The 15,509-nt window shown below is 41.7% G+C and overlaps 4 protein-coding genes and 1 pseudogene across 4 annotated transcripts; 3 read left to right on the forward strand and 2 right to left on the reverse strand.

Annotated features, from left to right (window-relative positions):
* Window positions 1–4,444: 4,444 nt before the first annotated feature.
* LOC104791978 (putative F-box protein At1g32420) lies at window positions 4,445–5,608 on the forward strand (annotated as a pseudogene).
* Window positions 5,609–5,763: 155 nt separating this feature from the next.
* LOC104791979 (heavy metal-associated isoprenylated plant protein 45-like) lies at window positions 5,764–6,716 on the reverse strand. Its single transcript, XM_010517991.2, has 3 exons — window positions 6,536–6,716; window positions 6,364–6,439; window positions 5,764–6,243 (listed from the first exon to the last, which is right to left on the reverse strand). The coding sequence occupies exons 1-3, from the start codon at window positions 6,581–6,583 to the stop codon at window positions 5,876–5,878; spliced, it is 492 nt and encodes a 163-aa protein (XP_010516293.1). The 5' UTR covers window positions 6,584–6,716; the 3' UTR covers window positions 5,764–5,875.
* A 1,052-nt stretch (window positions 6,717–7,768) lies between these two features.
* LOC104791981 (aladin) lies at window positions 7,769–11,304 on the forward strand. Its single transcript, XM_010517993.3, has 14 exons — window positions 7,769–8,104; window positions 8,211–8,266; window positions 8,392–8,550; window positions 8,762–8,876; window positions 8,959–9,058; window positions 9,164–9,343; window positions 9,575–9,633; window positions 9,856–9,943; window positions 10,032–10,113; window positions 10,346–10,445; window positions 10,539–10,590; window positions 10,682–10,819; window positions 10,926–11,013; window positions 11,111–11,304. The coding sequence occupies exons 1-14, from the start codon at window positions 8,047–8,049 to the stop codon at window positions 11,171–11,173; spliced, it is 1,338 nt and encodes a 445-aa protein (XP_010516295.1). The 5' UTR covers window positions 7,769–8,046; the 3' UTR covers window positions 11,174–11,304.
* LOC104791980 (large ribosomal subunit protein cL37) lies at window positions 11,246–13,362 on the reverse strand. Its single transcript, XM_010517992.2, has 2 exons — window positions 12,012–13,362; window positions 11,246–11,737 (listed from the first exon to the last, which is right to left on the reverse strand). The coding sequence occupies exons 1-2, from the start codon at window positions 12,100–12,102 to the stop codon at window positions 11,379–11,381; spliced, it is 450 nt and encodes a 149-aa protein (XP_010516294.1). The 5' UTR covers window positions 12,103–13,362; the 3' UTR covers window positions 11,246–11,378.
* Window positions 12,319–14,429, forward strand: LOC104791982 (putative protein S-acyltransferase 1). Its single transcript, XM_010517994.3, has 5 exons — window positions 12,319–12,743; window positions 12,997–13,176; window positions 13,263–13,568; window positions 13,665–13,886; window positions 13,973–14,429. The coding sequence occupies exons 1-5, from the start codon at window positions 12,687–12,689 to the stop codon at window positions 14,210–14,212; spliced, it is 1,005 nt and encodes a 334-aa protein (XP_010516296.1). The 5' UTR covers window positions 12,319–12,686; the 3' UTR covers window positions 14,213–14,429.
* The last annotated feature ends 1,080 nt before the right edge of the window (window positions 14,430–15,509 follow it).

The raw sequence follows: 15,509 nt of genomic DNA on the forward strand, positions 1-15,509 counted from the left end.
AGGACGACGACAAACCTGACGAGCCGAACGATGCTAAGGAGATCGAGGAAGCCATCGCCGAGCCTGACGAGAGAGTGCTGCTTATGATCCGGCGGGTCCTTAATACTAGCCAGTTTCCGGACGATACGTACCAGCGGGACAACATCTTCCACACGCGATGCACTGTAAGTGGAAAGGTTTGTGGCTTGATCATCGATGGTGGATCTTGCACCAACGTGGCAAGTTCCAACATGGTCAAAAAACTTGCTCTTAGTACCACAAACCATCCTTAACCCTACAGACTCAAATGGTTGAATGACAAGGCCGTGGTCCAAGTCACCGAACAGGTCACGGTCCCGTTTAGTGTAGGCCCCTATAAAGACCAAGTCTTGTGTGACGTGGTTCCGATGCAAGCTAGCCACCTCCTTTTGGGGCGTCCTTGGCAGTTTCACAAGCGGACCTCTCACTGTGGCCACACCAACCAATACTCCTTTGTGCATGACAACAAGCGTATTTGCCTAAAACCATTGATTCCCACACAAATTTGTGAGCTGCAATCGAAAATGTCTAAGAAACCGAGTACTAAAATGAACATCTTGATTAATGATAGTACGGTTAGGAGATCACTTAGTGACTCCACTTGTCAAGTCTTATTGATGGTCTTTAAGGATGTTGTGAGTATAGGTACAGAGCAGGACGCCGTCCTGGCCATGATAAAACCGCTCCTACGACGGTACAAGGACGTGTTTCCGGATGAATTGCCGCACGGTCTACCACCACTTCGCGGCATTGAGCATCAGATCGACCTCTTACCCAGAGCCCAGCTCCCAAACCGTCCTGCCTACCGCGTGAATCCCGAGGAGGCCAAGGAGCTTGAACGCCAAGTATCCGAACTCATGAAGCAAGGATACGTCCGAGAGAGCCTTAGTCCATGCGCGGTGCCAGTCTTGTTGGTACCCAAGAAGGACGGGACATGGCGTATGTGCGTGGATTGTCGGGCAGTGAACAACATCACCATCAAGTACCGCCATTCCATTCCACGCCTAGACGACATGCTTGATGAACTCAGCGGTTCCACCATATTCTCCAAGATAGACCTTAAAAGTGGCTATCATCAAGTGAGGATGAAAGAGGGAGATGAGTGGAAAACCGCGTTCAAAACCAAGCAAGGTTTGTACGAATGGTTGGTAATGCCATTCGGTCTATCTAATGCTCCCTCTACCTTTATGAGACTGATGAACCATGTCCTTAGGGTCTATATCAACAAGTTTGTGGTTGTTTACTTTGATGACAACCTTGTTTATAGTAAATGACTTGAAGACCATTTAGAACATTTGTCCTTGGTCTTGGACACTCTTAGGGAGAACAAACTGTACGCTAACCTTAAGAAATGCGTGTTTGGAGCTAACGAGCTAGTTTTCCTAGGCTTTGTTGTAAGTGCACAGGGGCTTAAGGTGGACAATGACAAGATCAAGGCCATTGAGGAGTGGCCAATCCCGTCCAATATCAGTCAAGTCCGAAGCTTTCACGGCCTGGCCAATTTCTATAGGCGGTTCGTGCGGGATTTCAGTTCGGTAGTTGCACCACTTACCGCCACCATAAATAAGAGCGTTGAGTTCAAGTGGGGGCCGGCCCAAGAAGCAGCCTTCCGCGAGCTCAAGCACTGACTGACACACGCGCTTCTATTGGCCTTGCCGGATTTCAGCAAAACCTTTGAAGTGGAGTGCGACGCGTCTGGGGTGGGCATTGGAGCCGTGTTGACGCAAGGAGGCAAGCCTATTGCCTATTTCAGTGAGAAGCTCAGCGGACCGACGCTCAATTACCCAACCTATGACAAGGAACTGTACGCCCTAGTCCGCGCGATGGAGACTTGGCAACATTATCTATTGGCCAAGGAATGTGTCATTCAAACCAACCATGAGACGTTGAAGCACTTGCGCGGCCAGACCAACCTTAAAAGGAGGCATGCCAAGTGGTTGGAGTTTATTGAAACCTTTCCATATGTCATTAAGTACAAGAAAGGCAAGGAGAATGTTGTGGCCGACGCACTTTCACGGCGCCATACGCTGATCACCACCATGGACGCATGGATCCTCGGGTTTGAGCACATCAAGGACGCGTATGGGTTGGACCCGGACTTCGCCGACTGCTACCAGGAGCATGGTAAAGGGAAGTATACCAAGTTCTTTTTACATGACGGTTCCTATTCAAGGAAAGGCGTCTGTGCGTCCCAGCTAGATCGATGAGGGAGTTATTAATGAGGGAAGCACACGGAGGAGGGCTTACGGGTCACTTTGGCGTAGCCAAAACAATGGCCATCCTGAAGGAGCACTTCTATTGGCCTAAGATGAAGCGCATGGTAGTTGCATTATGTGCAGGACGACCAAGTCCACCACGCGTCCCTATGGCATGTATACGCCCCTTCCGATCGCATCAAGTCCGTGGGTTGACCTATCTATGGACTTTGTCCTTGGTCTACCACCATGCGACAAGAAAGACGCTATTTTCGTGGTAGTGGACCGTTTCTCCAAGATGGCCCATTTTATACCATGCAACTAGACCAACGATGCCATGCACTTCGCCAACCTGTTCTTCCGAGAAATAGTGCGACTACACGGCCTCTCCCGCACCATTGTGTCCGATCGCGAGCCCAAGTTCCTCGGCCATTTCTGGAGGACAATATGGAGAAAGCTCGGTACGCGGCTGTTGTACTCGACCGCGTGTCATCTGCAGACGGACGGCCAAACCGAGGTGGTTAACCGCACCCTCGGAGCACTACTGCGGACCACCATCAGCAGTAACAGGAAGACGAGGGTCGAATGCCTTCCATTTGTGGAGTTCGCCTACAACCTTGCCACGCACTCGGCCACCAAGAAGTCGCCGTTCGAGATCGCTTATGGGTTCAAACCGCTGACTCCTATGGACGTGTTACCCTTACCACCCGGCGAGGTAATGAACCAAGACGGCGCGAGCAAGGCCGAGCTTATCAAGCAGTTACATGCGGAAGTGAAGGCCAACATAGAGCGGTGTACCGAACACTATGTGTGGACAGCAAACCAGGGCCAAAAGACCATGGTTTTCAAGGAAAGCGACTGGGTTTGGTTGCACCTACGGCCAGAGCGGTTCCCACAGAAGAGGAAGGACAAGCTGAGCCCCCGCGGAGATGGACCGTTCCGAGTCGTCGAGAGGATCAACGACAACTCCTACCGCCTTAAACTGCCCGGTGAATATTTAACTTCGACCTCATTCAATATTTCTGACTTGGCCCTGTTTAATGTAGGTACCGAAGAAGATGTTTTGAGGGCAAAACCTTTCCAAGGGGGAGGGAATGATGGAACCCAGGACGATGGCCAGCATACGGACACGGACGAGGACTGGAGCGCGCAAGGAACCAAGGACGCAACTGCGTCCGGAACTAGACGGCCCTCAACCCAAGCACCGAACCTGATGCCCGGTGCTACAACAAGGAGCCGGACCGCAGCTAGGACCGCAAGGAAGAAGTGCCTCATCTTTGTCCAAGCTTTATTCAAGAACAAGAGACGCTTGATCACGGACCCAACGGACAGCCGACCGAGGCTTTTCTAACGGTCTTCAACATCACCCAAGGGTGAAGACCTCCAAGTCATTAGGGGAATTAGTACTCTTTTTCCCACCTTGTATTTTCCCAATGGGTTTACCAAGGGGGTTTTAATGAGGCTATGATCCCTAGTGCATGGCCATGGCCAAGGATCACTTCGGCCACATGTCCATTCTATCCTTAGTTTAATTTCGCTTATGACCGTTGTCTTTTAAAACTATTTCCTGGACGATGCGTTTTAGTTTTACCCACGTGTTTAGGGTTTTGAGAGTCCCCTTATGTAAGCCACCCTATATAAAGGGCCTAGACCTTATCATGTGAAGGTAAACTATCAATAATAAAGAACAAAGTTATCTCTTTCCTCTCGTTTCCAGAGATTGAAACGAAAACCCTAGAAGCTACACGAACCGGGTTCGTAATCTTCTAGCTTGGCTGTATCACAAGGAGAGTCATCCCTCGTGTGTCGCTACTTCGCTCCATCTCTATCCCCATCTATCCGAGAGCCAAACGAGTCGAGCATCTCCTCGCGAATCTCTCTCCGTCCGTTCTTGTTGTTCCTTGGTGTCGTTTCCTTCCGTACATCGCCCCATCCGCCGATTCCATTCGTTCACGGCCCAACCAAGTCGTACTTCCGAATCGTTCCGCTGAGTTTGCTCCGTCCGTACGTCCGTGGTTCACGTCCGTAGTCCGGGGTCGCATCATTGTGCCTCAGTGATTGAGCTGATTTGTGTTGAGTTTTTGAGTATAGCCATAGAAACTTAACACGAACAGAACTGAGATAATATATATAGAGAGCCTACGATGTATTTCAGTTTTATTTTTCTTTAACAAAATTGTTCGTTTTCTTTCCTTGCTCGCTCTAGGGTTCCACAACAAATAGAGGTGATCATGAAGAGAGGACGTGAAGAGATGAGCGACAAGACCTCGCCATACAAGACACAAATTGGTCACAATGGATCAGTCTCCACAGGAGACATCATTATCCCTATCGACCTAACAGTGGAGATACTAAAAAAGCTCCCGAGCAAATCTCTAGTGAAGTTCCAATGCGTCTCGAAGGAATGGTCATTGATTATCAGTAGACGTAGAGACTTCATAGACTCGATCGTGAATCGGTCTTTGAGTCAGCCTCCTCGTGACGCCCATCTCATCTTCGATCACTACACTTCAGGCCAACCCAACGAATGTTTCTTAGTCTTCTCGTCTAATAATTTCCTTCAAGATACTGACAAAAAATCATTACTAATCCCTGAAGGGATGTATCAATACGTCCGGGGCTTGATTTTTTGTTGGTCAAACTTTCGTCGTGAGGCAGCTGTGTATAACCCTACCATAAGGCAGTCTTTTCACTTACCAAAGAGCATGGAAACTTCGAACATGGGCACTTGCTTCTTCGGATACGACCCTCTCCAAAGTCAATACAAAGTATTGTTCTTACCACTATACTACTTGGAGAAAGGTTGTCAAGTTTTCACATTGGGAGATCCCACATCAAAACAGTGGAGGACCATCCAAGGCGTTAGATATGATCACTTTCCATTGGTTGGTGCGATTTGCATCAACGGGGTTATTTACTACCGAGCAAAAACTTCAATATATAATTCTACGTCTACATATGAATTGATGAGTTTTGAGGTTCGATCCGAGAAATTTTGTTCGGTAGACGCTCCAAAAACATTGACGGATCGCTTTTCGCTTCTGATAGACTACCAAGGGAAGTTAGGATTCATGTGCTGCGAAAAGAGTGTGTAAATTTGGATTAGAGAGGATGGTGATCAAAAGACACAAGGATGGTCCAATATTTTCTTATATGAGATGGAGGGATTTGAAAAATGGTGCATTCCGGGTGTTACGCGTTGTGGTGAGATTGTTTTTGTGAATAGTGTGTACTCATCTGATGATAGGTTATGTGTCTTATATTATGATCCAAATCGAAATAGTATAAGATACGTGGACCTTGAAGGCAGTTACCCGATAGAAAGAAGGCGTCACGATTCTGTCATAATTTGGACATTTCCAGATCATGTCGATAATACAATGCGTTTGTCTTAGCTAGTTAAGAGATTTTCAATAGAACTTATGGTTTTCGATTTTGTTAAAGAGATTTTTCTAATTTGATAACTAATGAAACATTGAAACTGATTAAAGTAGAGATGGTATATATATTCAAGTACGTTTTCGTAATCCGTTTGTATGTTGGGATTTAGTTTGGAGAGAAAAAGTATAAGTAATAGTTTTGTTACATTTACGAAATGAATAAATGAATAGATGAATGAAAGAATGATACAAATCCCACGTCAGAAATGATACAATAATAAGTCACATGACTATACAAGCTTGAACATTATCATCGCTAAAAAGATGAAGAGCATTTTCATCAATGGTAGGTTGAGCTTTTTGGGATGGACGAGGATAATAACCGTTGATAGAAGGAGAGTTGTCATAGTAATCATACTTTCCACTATACGAAATCGTATTCTCTGGCTGATGATATATCTTCTGATCCGATTGTTCCAAATGCTGAGAAGGATATGTATAATAATCACCGTAATATCCATTGTAAGGAAAAGGCCAGAACTCAGCTGTTCGTCCTGTTCGTTTCACCATCTTTAGAACATCTTCCCGATCGACGTATCCCGTGACCGTCACTTTTTGTCGATCCACGTCTATCTCTACCGTGTCCACTCCTACACAAAATTTGATTATTAAACTGTTTTAACTATATCAATATGCATTAAGACTAAAAAATGATTGTATAACGATACTAATCAAGATATATTCTTATATCTATATCGCTCTTTTCTTACCATCGAGTTTGGAAATGGCTCTTCGAACCTTCCTCTCACATCCTTGGCAATCCATATCTACCAAAAGCTCCACAATCTTTATAACAAAAGAAACAGAATATACATTAGATAATGAGGAAAAGAAGACGACCGAGAAGGACATCATCGAGCAAAGAAATAGATGGCAATTTACAGATAGGGCGATTGGTAACCGAGAGTTTCCATGTATCCAATCAAGCATTGTCTTATAATTATGTTTTCTTCCGAGCTTCTCACGTTTAGTCTTAAGAAAATCTTCTTGCTTTCAATGTGATCTTTTGGTTGTGTAATATAATTAACGTGTATAAGATATGCTTATATAGGTGTATAAATGTCTGCGCGTATTAGGAACATTTGGTGTGTGATTCCAAGAAACCGCGTTTGCGTCTTGTGAGATGCAAAAAGCTTATGTCCTAAGTCTTACACATTAATACTATATCTTGTATTATTTCGGTGTCGTCAGAGTTTCACATTTTTTTATTTATTTCAGTTTAATTATTGTGTCTTATTACTAGAGTAAGGGTTTACCAAAATAATTATATCGTATACCAAAGAATTAAACCATTAGCTTAACATTGGAAAATGATGTGTTTCAGTCTTTTTAACGTTAATTATTTTTATCCGGTAAAGTCAAGAGTCAAGACATTCCACAAAAAAAAAAAAAATCTACATCTTTGTTCTTGAAATTTAGATTCGTTGGATATTGAGAAAATAAGACCGACCAATCTATTTTTTGATTAGTTTTGATTAGCATAAACCGAAGTGGCAACATAAACCGAAGTGGCACCCATATTCAAAAGTCAAGATCTCCATGCCTACCAATTACCAAATGTTGGAAATATACAGAATATACAGACACATATTAGCTGATTAATAGGAAGTATATGAGTCGTGTGAATAGCCCAAATATTTGTACAAATACATGCTGGAACTGCCGTCTGCCAGATTCTCTCATATTGTTCAGAATCGACTTCTTGGCTTCTGGTGCGTGAATATAATAATTTTTTTTTAGAAGTATATTTGAAATGAAAAATAACGAAAATATGAATATGACATTTGCAAGTAGATAAAAACAGCAAACAAATCGAAACACGGAAACAAAATATAACTCGCTTTACCACTAATGAAAACAAAATCAAAAGGGTAATACAACACATTATGATATATGCAACTTGTCACTTGTGTATTCTATAAGTAACAGTCTCAGAAACAAAAACTTTGAATTTTGAGTTACGTAAATTACCTAGAAGAAGCATAATCAAAAACCATTACAATTTCTTGAACCTAAAAATATAATACAAGAATGTCAGGATGGACTAATCCGGTTCGGTCCGGTTCAAACTCAATTCCTCGATTTGATTTTGTTTTTTATGCCCGGTTAAGTCCCGGTCCAGAAATAAGATCAAGTTCAAAAAAAAAAAAACCCCTAATTCTTCAAAAATCAAAACCTCTCAGTCTAGTCCAATTTCTCTCTCTCCGTTTCTCCGGCGAATCTCCGTCGCCGTTCTCCGTTCACAGTCTGCTTTTATCGCGAGTCTAATCCACCAAAATTGGGCTGATAAGTAATTGCTTTAGATTCGAACACCGAACAAAACTTCCAAGTCACTGAGTTCAATTTGAAATTGCGGATTCTCATTCTACAACACACTCTACAGAAGAAGGACAATGGCATCTTTTCCTCAACCCGGTTCCGTCACCGTCTGCGAGATCAACAGAGACTTGAGTATGTATTATAGCTTTCTTCCTTTCAGAGCTTATCTTCTCTATTCTATTTTTTAGGGCTTTCGAAACTTCTTCTGAGCTATAATGGTTGGATTTACGGTATGCAGTTACGGGTCAGAACTTGTCTGATGATCGAGCTCAAGAGACTTATGGAAAACTTCTCGTATGTTCTTTTTTATTTTTTTATTTTTTCAATTCCTGATTTCATATAGCTTGATACCATTCTAGTAGATAGCTAAACTGTGTGTTGAAAAATTTGGGGGGGGGGGGTGTTTTGGTTTATCACAGGGAATGGTGTTTAGCCCTGTTTCGTTCGACTCTACACCTAGCCCTCTGCAGGCAAAAGAGAATGGAGATAGAGAAGAAAGTGTTGTTAGAAAAGGACTTGTGGCTACTCTGCAAACCATGGTTGCAGACTCTCTTAAACAGATTTTACAACCCACCGATGTAAGAATTTTGGTTGACTTCTATGTGTTTGTTAGTTTATTTGGTGGACTAAACAAGGCTTAGCTTTTTGTGATGGTTAGTTACAAATACTTTTCTTTATGTATCTAGGGGAATTCAAAATAGGTGTTTTAGGATGTTCTCTGCAGTTTTAAAATGCCATTATCGTAGCTGTTAAATTAAGGCACAGCCTCGCTCACCTTTTCGTTTTTAGGTAACTCTCCTCTCAGAGATTGATCTTCAAGGAGTGAGTTGGCATCAGGGGAAGCATATTCTTGCCTTTATATCCGGTTCAAATCAAGTTACAATTCGTGATTATGAAGACAAAGGTATGTTTTTTAATTCAATTCCAGATTCCTAGTGCACATGTGCCGGAGTGTGCATACAGTTTCATATTCTTCTTTTGAACAGATGAGAAAGAACCTTGCATTTTGACAAGTGATTCCCAGAGAAGTGTTAAAGCCCTTGAGTGGAGACCAAATGGTGGAAAATCCCTATCCGTAGCCTGTCGGTGTGTATTAATGACCTTCTGATACTGTCTACTTTCTAGAATAGCTAGTTTTATAGATAGATAACTAAGTTTGATTCTACTGTGACATCTGTTCCTTTGAAACAGGGGAGGAATATGCATATGGGCTGCTTCCTATCCAGGTAATATGGCATTGGTTAGATCCGGTGGTTCCGCGCTGAGGGGAAGTCTATCTCGAGGATCTGGAACTCGCTGGATTTTGGTGGACTTTCTTCGGGGTCATAATGATGAGCAAATTAGTGCTCTCTCATGGAGCCCCTGTGGAAGATATCCTTAAAACGTTTTCTGCTACAACTGTTTCGCTTTACTTCATTTTGGTGTTGTTAGTTAACTGCACATGTTTTCAAGATCATTTCAATTACCATAGTTGCTTATCAAACTGAATCTCAGGTCGGCATTTGTTGGGAAGATATTTGGATTTTCTTGGATCTTTTCTAGTCTTTGCATCACATGAGTCCCTAACTTTGTCCATCCTGTTATTCCTTGACCTATTTTCACATATTTAGCATCAGCCTCATATGACAGCTCATCTTTCACCATATGGGATGTTTCTCAAGGTAATAGAAGGGCAATTTAGAACTCTTTCTTAGTGCACATTAGCATGCAAATTTTTGAACATTTATCCTTCTTGCGATGTATCAGTAAATCAAGTCCAAACAGTTGAGGACTGAACTTGTTTTCTTTCTCTTATTCTTGAGTTGAGATATGAGAAACTGCATCTTGCTTAAGTGGATTGAGTTCCTTGTTTCTTCTGAAAGTGATCTCTATACATCTTCCAGGAGCGGGGACACCTATTCGACGGGGACTAGGCGGCATATCAATGCTCAAATGGTCACCTACAGGAGACTACTTCTTTGCAGCAAGATTGTAAGACATCAACTCTCTTTCTATTTAGAGATGTGGAAAATAGCCTCCCGTTTGACGTGTTTGCTAATCACATATTTTTTTGTCACAGTGATGGGACGTTTTGCCTTTGGGAAACAAACACATGGACATCTGAGCCCTGGTCTTTGTCAACTGGATCTGGATCTGTCACGGTAAGTTCAGTCGTGATCCCACATAGGATAGTGAGATATGCAGTAGCGTATTGCTAAAGGTGGTTTTGTTGGATGGGTCAACGTTGCTAGTGTTTTATGCATTGCATATGTGCGCATACTTCATTCTGTTTACTAAGCATTCATTTCCCTTCTTTTATGTATGAAATTGCAACTGTGTCTCATCTTCTTCAATAATCTAAGCTAAAATACTTCTTGATACTAACTTTCATAGGGTGCAATATGGGATCCTGAAGGACGGTTTATCTTGATTTCGTTTTCGAAATCTTCAACACTGGGCTCAGTTCATTTCTCATCCAAGCCACCATCCTTGGGTATGTAGAAACTTCAAAGTCTTTTGCCTATACTACTAGAAGAACTTGCCAGTTACCATACTAAACCTCTGTTTCTTTTTGGTTTACTATCAGATGCCCATCTTTTACCGGTTGAATTGCCAGAGATTACTTCCCAGACTGGCTGGTAAATTGTTTGGTTGTTGTTGAATAAACCCGGAAAGGCCTTTCTCTAATTTATTTCCTGATATTGTTGTTTCTTAAACTGAATAAACCAGTGAGGGAATCAAAAATATAGCATGGGATGCATCTGGGGAACGATTGGCTGTATCATATAAAGGAGGCGATGACAATTACAAAGGATTGATTGCCATCTACGACACTCGAAGGACACCCATTGTATCAGCATCACTAGTGTAAGTACTTCCTTTTGTTTATCTATTCCATCTGTCTTGCCCTTCTTTTATATATGTTTGCATTGTCCAAACCAATTAACAAATCTTCATGCTTTTATGATTACAGCGGTTTCATCAGAGGACCTGGAGAAAACCCGAATGCTCTCTCCTTTTCATTCCATGACAAGTTCAAGCAAGGTCCACTCCTTTCCGTGGTAAGCCATATGCCCACTTAAGTCTCTTTTCATGCCAAAGTATTTAGATAGATAGAACCAGTCAGTTAATCAACCTTTCAAACATATCGTATTGCAGTGTTGGAGCACCGGATTCTGTTGCACCTATCCTCTCATCTTTCGCTCACATGTTCTTCCTTAGTAGCCAAATGGTGCAAGTTTCCAAACATTTTGGTTCTATTGATAGACTGGTTACTCTATGTAGACGAATGGCTTCTTTAAAGAACTCATCTCGAAGTTAAATCCAAAAACAATGGTTGCATTTGAAGTACATTAATGGTCCTTGAACAGCAAAAAGAACATTACACAAAAAACAAATAAGAAAAGCAGCAAACAGTTGAGGCACTTCAGACATTCTTGTTTTTCTTCATCTTCGAAGGTGGCCATCGACCCTTCTTCCTCATCCTACGCTTACGAACCAGACGTTTCCTACGTAGCCTAATCTTTTTGGCCAGCTTCATCTTCAGCCTCAGTTCCAAGAGCAGTTTCTCTTTAGCTTCTTTTGATTCCAACGGTAGTTTATCCACTGGAACAGAAGCAACAACAGTCTTTGGTTCCTCATTGCTCTCGGGCTCAGCACCGTCAACGCCAGAAGCAGAGGCCTTCACCACAATTGCTGCAGCTCTTCCATGGCTACCACACAAGCTGTAAGCACTGAGAGAGACTCGGTTCTTGGACTCGACAGCGTTGGGTTTAAGACTCAAAACTGACAATTACACAATGAAGAAGCACAAAAGATCAGAGCATTACAAGTAAACCAAGTGTTCGATTAAATGTCTCAATTAAAAAAGCCTATTTCGATATCTTCAGTTCAAAACCTCACTGCTCTAAATCAAAAGCTACTTCTTCTTTTTTTCTCTCGAAAACCCAGAATTGAATTAGCCTAGGATCTCGAATTCGGCTTCATGGGTCGCTAAAGGTCGGCAAAACGAAGCTAAAGCGAAAATGTCAAAGACTAGAAACGAGTGAAAAGGCATTACCTTGTGAAGCGAAAGACGAAGGTTGAAGAAGGCGCGGCGAAGAAGAAGAAGAAGAAAGAGAGGGGAGAGAATTGAAGCAGAGAAGAGCCATCTCCGTCTAATGGAAGAGTTCGTCTTCAGGCTTTCTTCATTCCAAGTTTATTAGTTTTCTTCTGGATAAGCTTTTTTAACTCTCTGCGTCTTCTCAACGAACGGATTGGATTGTTCCGGTTTAGGTTGAATTGAGTCGGTAAAATCCGGTTTTGAATTTAATTCTTAAATTTGTCGATAAACCGGAATAAGTACCGTTTATAGAATCGTGAGTCATGACACGTGGCTGTGCCAGTGTCTTAATGGAGGAGAGAAAGCTAAGTTAAGGATGTTCCAGAGAATGATGTTGGTGTTGAGGAACTTCCAATGGCGGAGGACAAATCTGTGGAGAGAGAGAGAGAGAAACACATCTCCCAAACAGAAACCATAATCAGAAGGAGGAGAAGAAGAAGAAGAAGAAAAGGTGAGGATCGGAGGAGGGAACGGTTTTGGAAATCGCCGGTTTCATCCGATTGGCTGTGAGATCGATCGAGAACGCGGGAAGGGGAACATTGCAGATGAAGCTCTAGGAGTTTGGCCGCGGATTCTGAGATTGGAAATATTGAAGAACATCTTTTAGTTTCTCTTCTCAACGTTAACGCCGTCATGTCTTCTCAGAGTCCTGAACGAAAAAGATTCTATCAAGTCTGGCCCGGCAAAAATGTAGGCTTTTTTTTGTGATGATCTCACACAAAGTTTACATTTTTATGCCAAATTGTGGATTTGTTTTTATAAGGATTCTTGGCAATGAGCCAAATGCTCGGAATTGCTTCTGCTGCTTTCTCTTTGCTCTAGAGTTTGAAGAACATAGAGTTTCTAAGATTCTCTCCATAAAGTTTTAGCCTTTTATAGTTTAGACTCTGTCTATATGAATCATAGTCTGAAGTAGATTTCTCTATTGTTATTGGTGTTTCAGAAATTCTACTGTGGGGGAAGACTAGTGTTTGGTCCAGATGCATCTTCGCTTCTTTTGACCATATGTATGATAGGAGGGCCAGCTATCACTTTCTGCATCAGGATGGCTTTTTTGATTAGACGTCGTCACCCTTTGTTTCATTCTCAGATTTTAATTGGTGCAATTCTTCTCACATTCATGGTATAAAGCATTTTTACTCTTTACTTACTTTGTAAGAGAGATTTTTATGCCTAGATCCAAACTCTTACTTCTTCCTTTTAATGCAGGATTTCACTTTTCTCTTCTTGACATCATCGAGAGACCCCGGGATTATCCCAAGGAACAAAGAAGTGCCTGAGTCAGAGATTCCTGATGTTGTCACCCAATCTACAGAATGGGTGAGTAACAAATTAGTAAATGTGAAATTACCTCGGACTAAAGATGTAATTGTGAATGGCTTCACCGTCAAAGTGAAGTTTTGTGATACCTGTCTCCTATACCGTCCTCCACGTGCCTTTCATTGCTCTATCTGTAACAACTGTGTCCAAAGGTTTGATCATCACTGTCCATGGGTAGGTCAGTGCATCGCCTTGGTAAGTCTTACTGGAAATTCATTTCTCACTTCCAATTCAAAGAGCTGAATAAGATCTGTGAGTGTTGATATGTTTTATCTACGGGCTTCTTTGCAGCGTAACTACCCATTCTTCGTCTGTTTCTTATCATGTTCAACCCTCCTCTGCATCTACGTGTTTGTCTTCTCATGGGTCAGCATGCTTAAAGTCCATGGGGACTTCTATGTTGTCCTTGCTGATGACTTAATATTAGGTGTTCTTGGTCTCTACTGCTTTGTTTCCGTCTGGTTTGTTGGTGGACTTAGTGTCTTCCACTTCTACCTAATCTGCACCAACCAGGCAAGATTCTTTAGCTTTTTTGCAACAAGTGAACTGGATTTTGTAGTTTCCAAGTAGCTAGTCTGATTCTTTTGTTATGTTTACAGACGACCTGTGAGAATTTCCGGTACCATTACGACAAGAAGGAAAACCCTTACCGAAAGGGTATCTTAGAGAACTTTAAGGAGCTGTTCTTTGCAAAGATACCATCACCTTTGATCAATTTCAGAGATTGGGCACCAGAAGAAGAAGACGATGTGGAGGTCGGATCCATCACATCTAAGCTAAGCAGAACCATGGGTCCTCAAAACACGAAAATGAGCAGTGGTAAGCTTGGAGTACGGTAACAACAGTGGAGGCTATCAAGAGGATTTTAAGTGTGGATGAAGGCGCCACAGCGATTGGTTTGGTTTACCAAGAACCAGCGAATATAAGGAGAAACTCGAGCGTGGCTTTGAGACCAAGATAGAGCAAAGAAAAGGACAAACATGTGTAAATTTAATTCTTTAACTCAAAGCCTTGTAGCTCTCTCTGTCTTTACTCGTTGATAAGATCTTTTTAAAATCTTTCGCATTAAGAATAGGAATTAGGAGAATTGGTGTATATAGTGGTTTCTTGCGTTACGGGAAATTTAAACTTGGTGTGTATTTCATTGTCTCCAACTTTCTTTTATTAACGGTGACCTTTGCTGCAGGTTTGAGTTTGACACCACCTGGTGGTTACATGAGTTCTGCTCTAGATTTAGGCATGTCTGCATTGGTCAATGAGTTGAATTTTAATATATTTCAGTTGTTCAACAACATTGCAATGTGCTGTGGTAACTAATTAACTAGAGTGCTCTTCTGTCAAAGAAAGCTATTCAACTAGTTTTACCACTTCTGTTAACGGCTCTCGTACCAATGAAGATAGCCTCTGTGGCTAGAGTTACTCTTTTAGGGAGCGATCTCCTATGGCTTTCCCATCTTACATTCTCTCTTCTTCGCAACGAAAACAAAAGAAACCTGCGAATGTCTTAAGGATAGGATCGAGTTCGTGTAGCAGATGAGATGATCCAAAACGAGATTGAAATAAGCCGATGATCTATGCAGAAAATTCATCCGTAATATTGATTGGGGTTAATGAAAGCGACGACCAGTGCAGCAGCAGGTTTCGTGAATGTCACGACAACTAGTCAACTACACAATAGTGCAGTGAAGAAGGCTCGCGTCTGGCCTTGGCCAAGGGCTTTCCTTTGACGGCCCAACCGAAGTCCAACGAGGTATAGTACTTTTTTAATTATTTTATTTTATTTTAAATACTGTATAAAGATTTTGATTTCTTTCCTTTTTTTTCAATCAAATTTTTGATTTTCTGACTTTTAAAAAAAAGTAAAGAATGTTTCAAATATTTTAAAATTAATTTTTATTTACCTATATTTAATTACACAAAATTTTATTTTATTTAAAGTAAATGTAAGTCTTAAATTTTAATATGTTTAAAACAAATTTAACTGAGCATCCAGTTCTTAAGATTTTTTTTGTCCGCTAGTCGCTAGAGGTGTAACAAGTTCAACATGTTTTTATGTATTTATCAATTTAATTTTAAAGTTTGTAAAATAATGTTTTAAGTATAGTGTTTAATTTAACTGAGGGGGATTTATTGAAA

The sequence above is a fragment of the Camelina sativa genome, chromosome 6, assembly GCF_030686135.1.
Source record: "Camelina sativa cultivar CO46 ecotype springtype chromosome 6, ASM3068613v1".
Lineage (NCBI taxonomy): Eukaryota > Viridiplantae > Streptophyta > Magnoliopsida > Brassicales > Brassicaceae > Camelina > Camelina sativa.

Coding starts and splice junctions, on each gene's coding strand:
- LOC104791979 (XM_010517991.2), bottom strand. CDS start 6,583: ATGCTTGATTGGATACATGGAAACTCTCGGTTACCAATCGCCCTATCT. Junction 6,440..6,535: donor GGTTACCAATCGCCCTATCT/GTAAATTGCCAT, acceptor TTTGTTATAAAG/ATTGTGGAGCTTTTGGTAGA. Junction 6,244..6,363: donor AGCCATTTCCAAACTCGATG/GTAAGAAAAGAG, acceptor AATTTTGTGTAG/GAGTGGACACGGTAGAGATA.
- LOC104791981 (XM_010517993.3), top strand. CDS start 8,047: ATGGCATCTTTTCCTCAACCCGGTTCCGTCACCGTCTGCGAGATCAAC. Junction 9,344..9,574: donor TCATGGAGCCCCTGTGGAAG/ATATCCTTAAAA, acceptor ACCTATTTTCAC/ATATTTAGCATCAGCCTCAT. Junction 10,114..10,345: donor CTGGATCTGGATCTGTCACG/GTAAGTTCAGTC, acceptor TAACTTTCATAG/GGTGCAATATGGGATCCTGA.
- LOC104791980 (XM_010517992.2), bottom strand. CDS start 12,102: ATGGCTCTTCTCTGCTTCAATTCTCTCCCCTCTCTTTCTTCTTCTTCT. Junction 11,738..12,011: donor TTCGTCTTTCGCTTCACAAG/GTAATGCCTTTT, acceptor TGTAATTGTCAG/TTTTGAGTCTTAAACCCAAC.
- LOC104791982 (XM_010517994.3), top strand. CDS start 12,687: ATGTCTTCTCAGAGTCCTGAACGAAAAAGATTCTATCAAGTCTGGCCC. Junction 12,744..12,996: donor AAGTCTGGCCCGGCAAAAAT/GTAGGCTTTTTT, acceptor TTGGTGTTTCAG/AAATTCTACTGTGGGGGAAG. Junction 13,177..13,262: donor CAATTCTTCTCACATTCATG/GTATAAAGCATT, acceptor CTTTTAATGCAG/GATTTCACTTTTCTCTTCTT.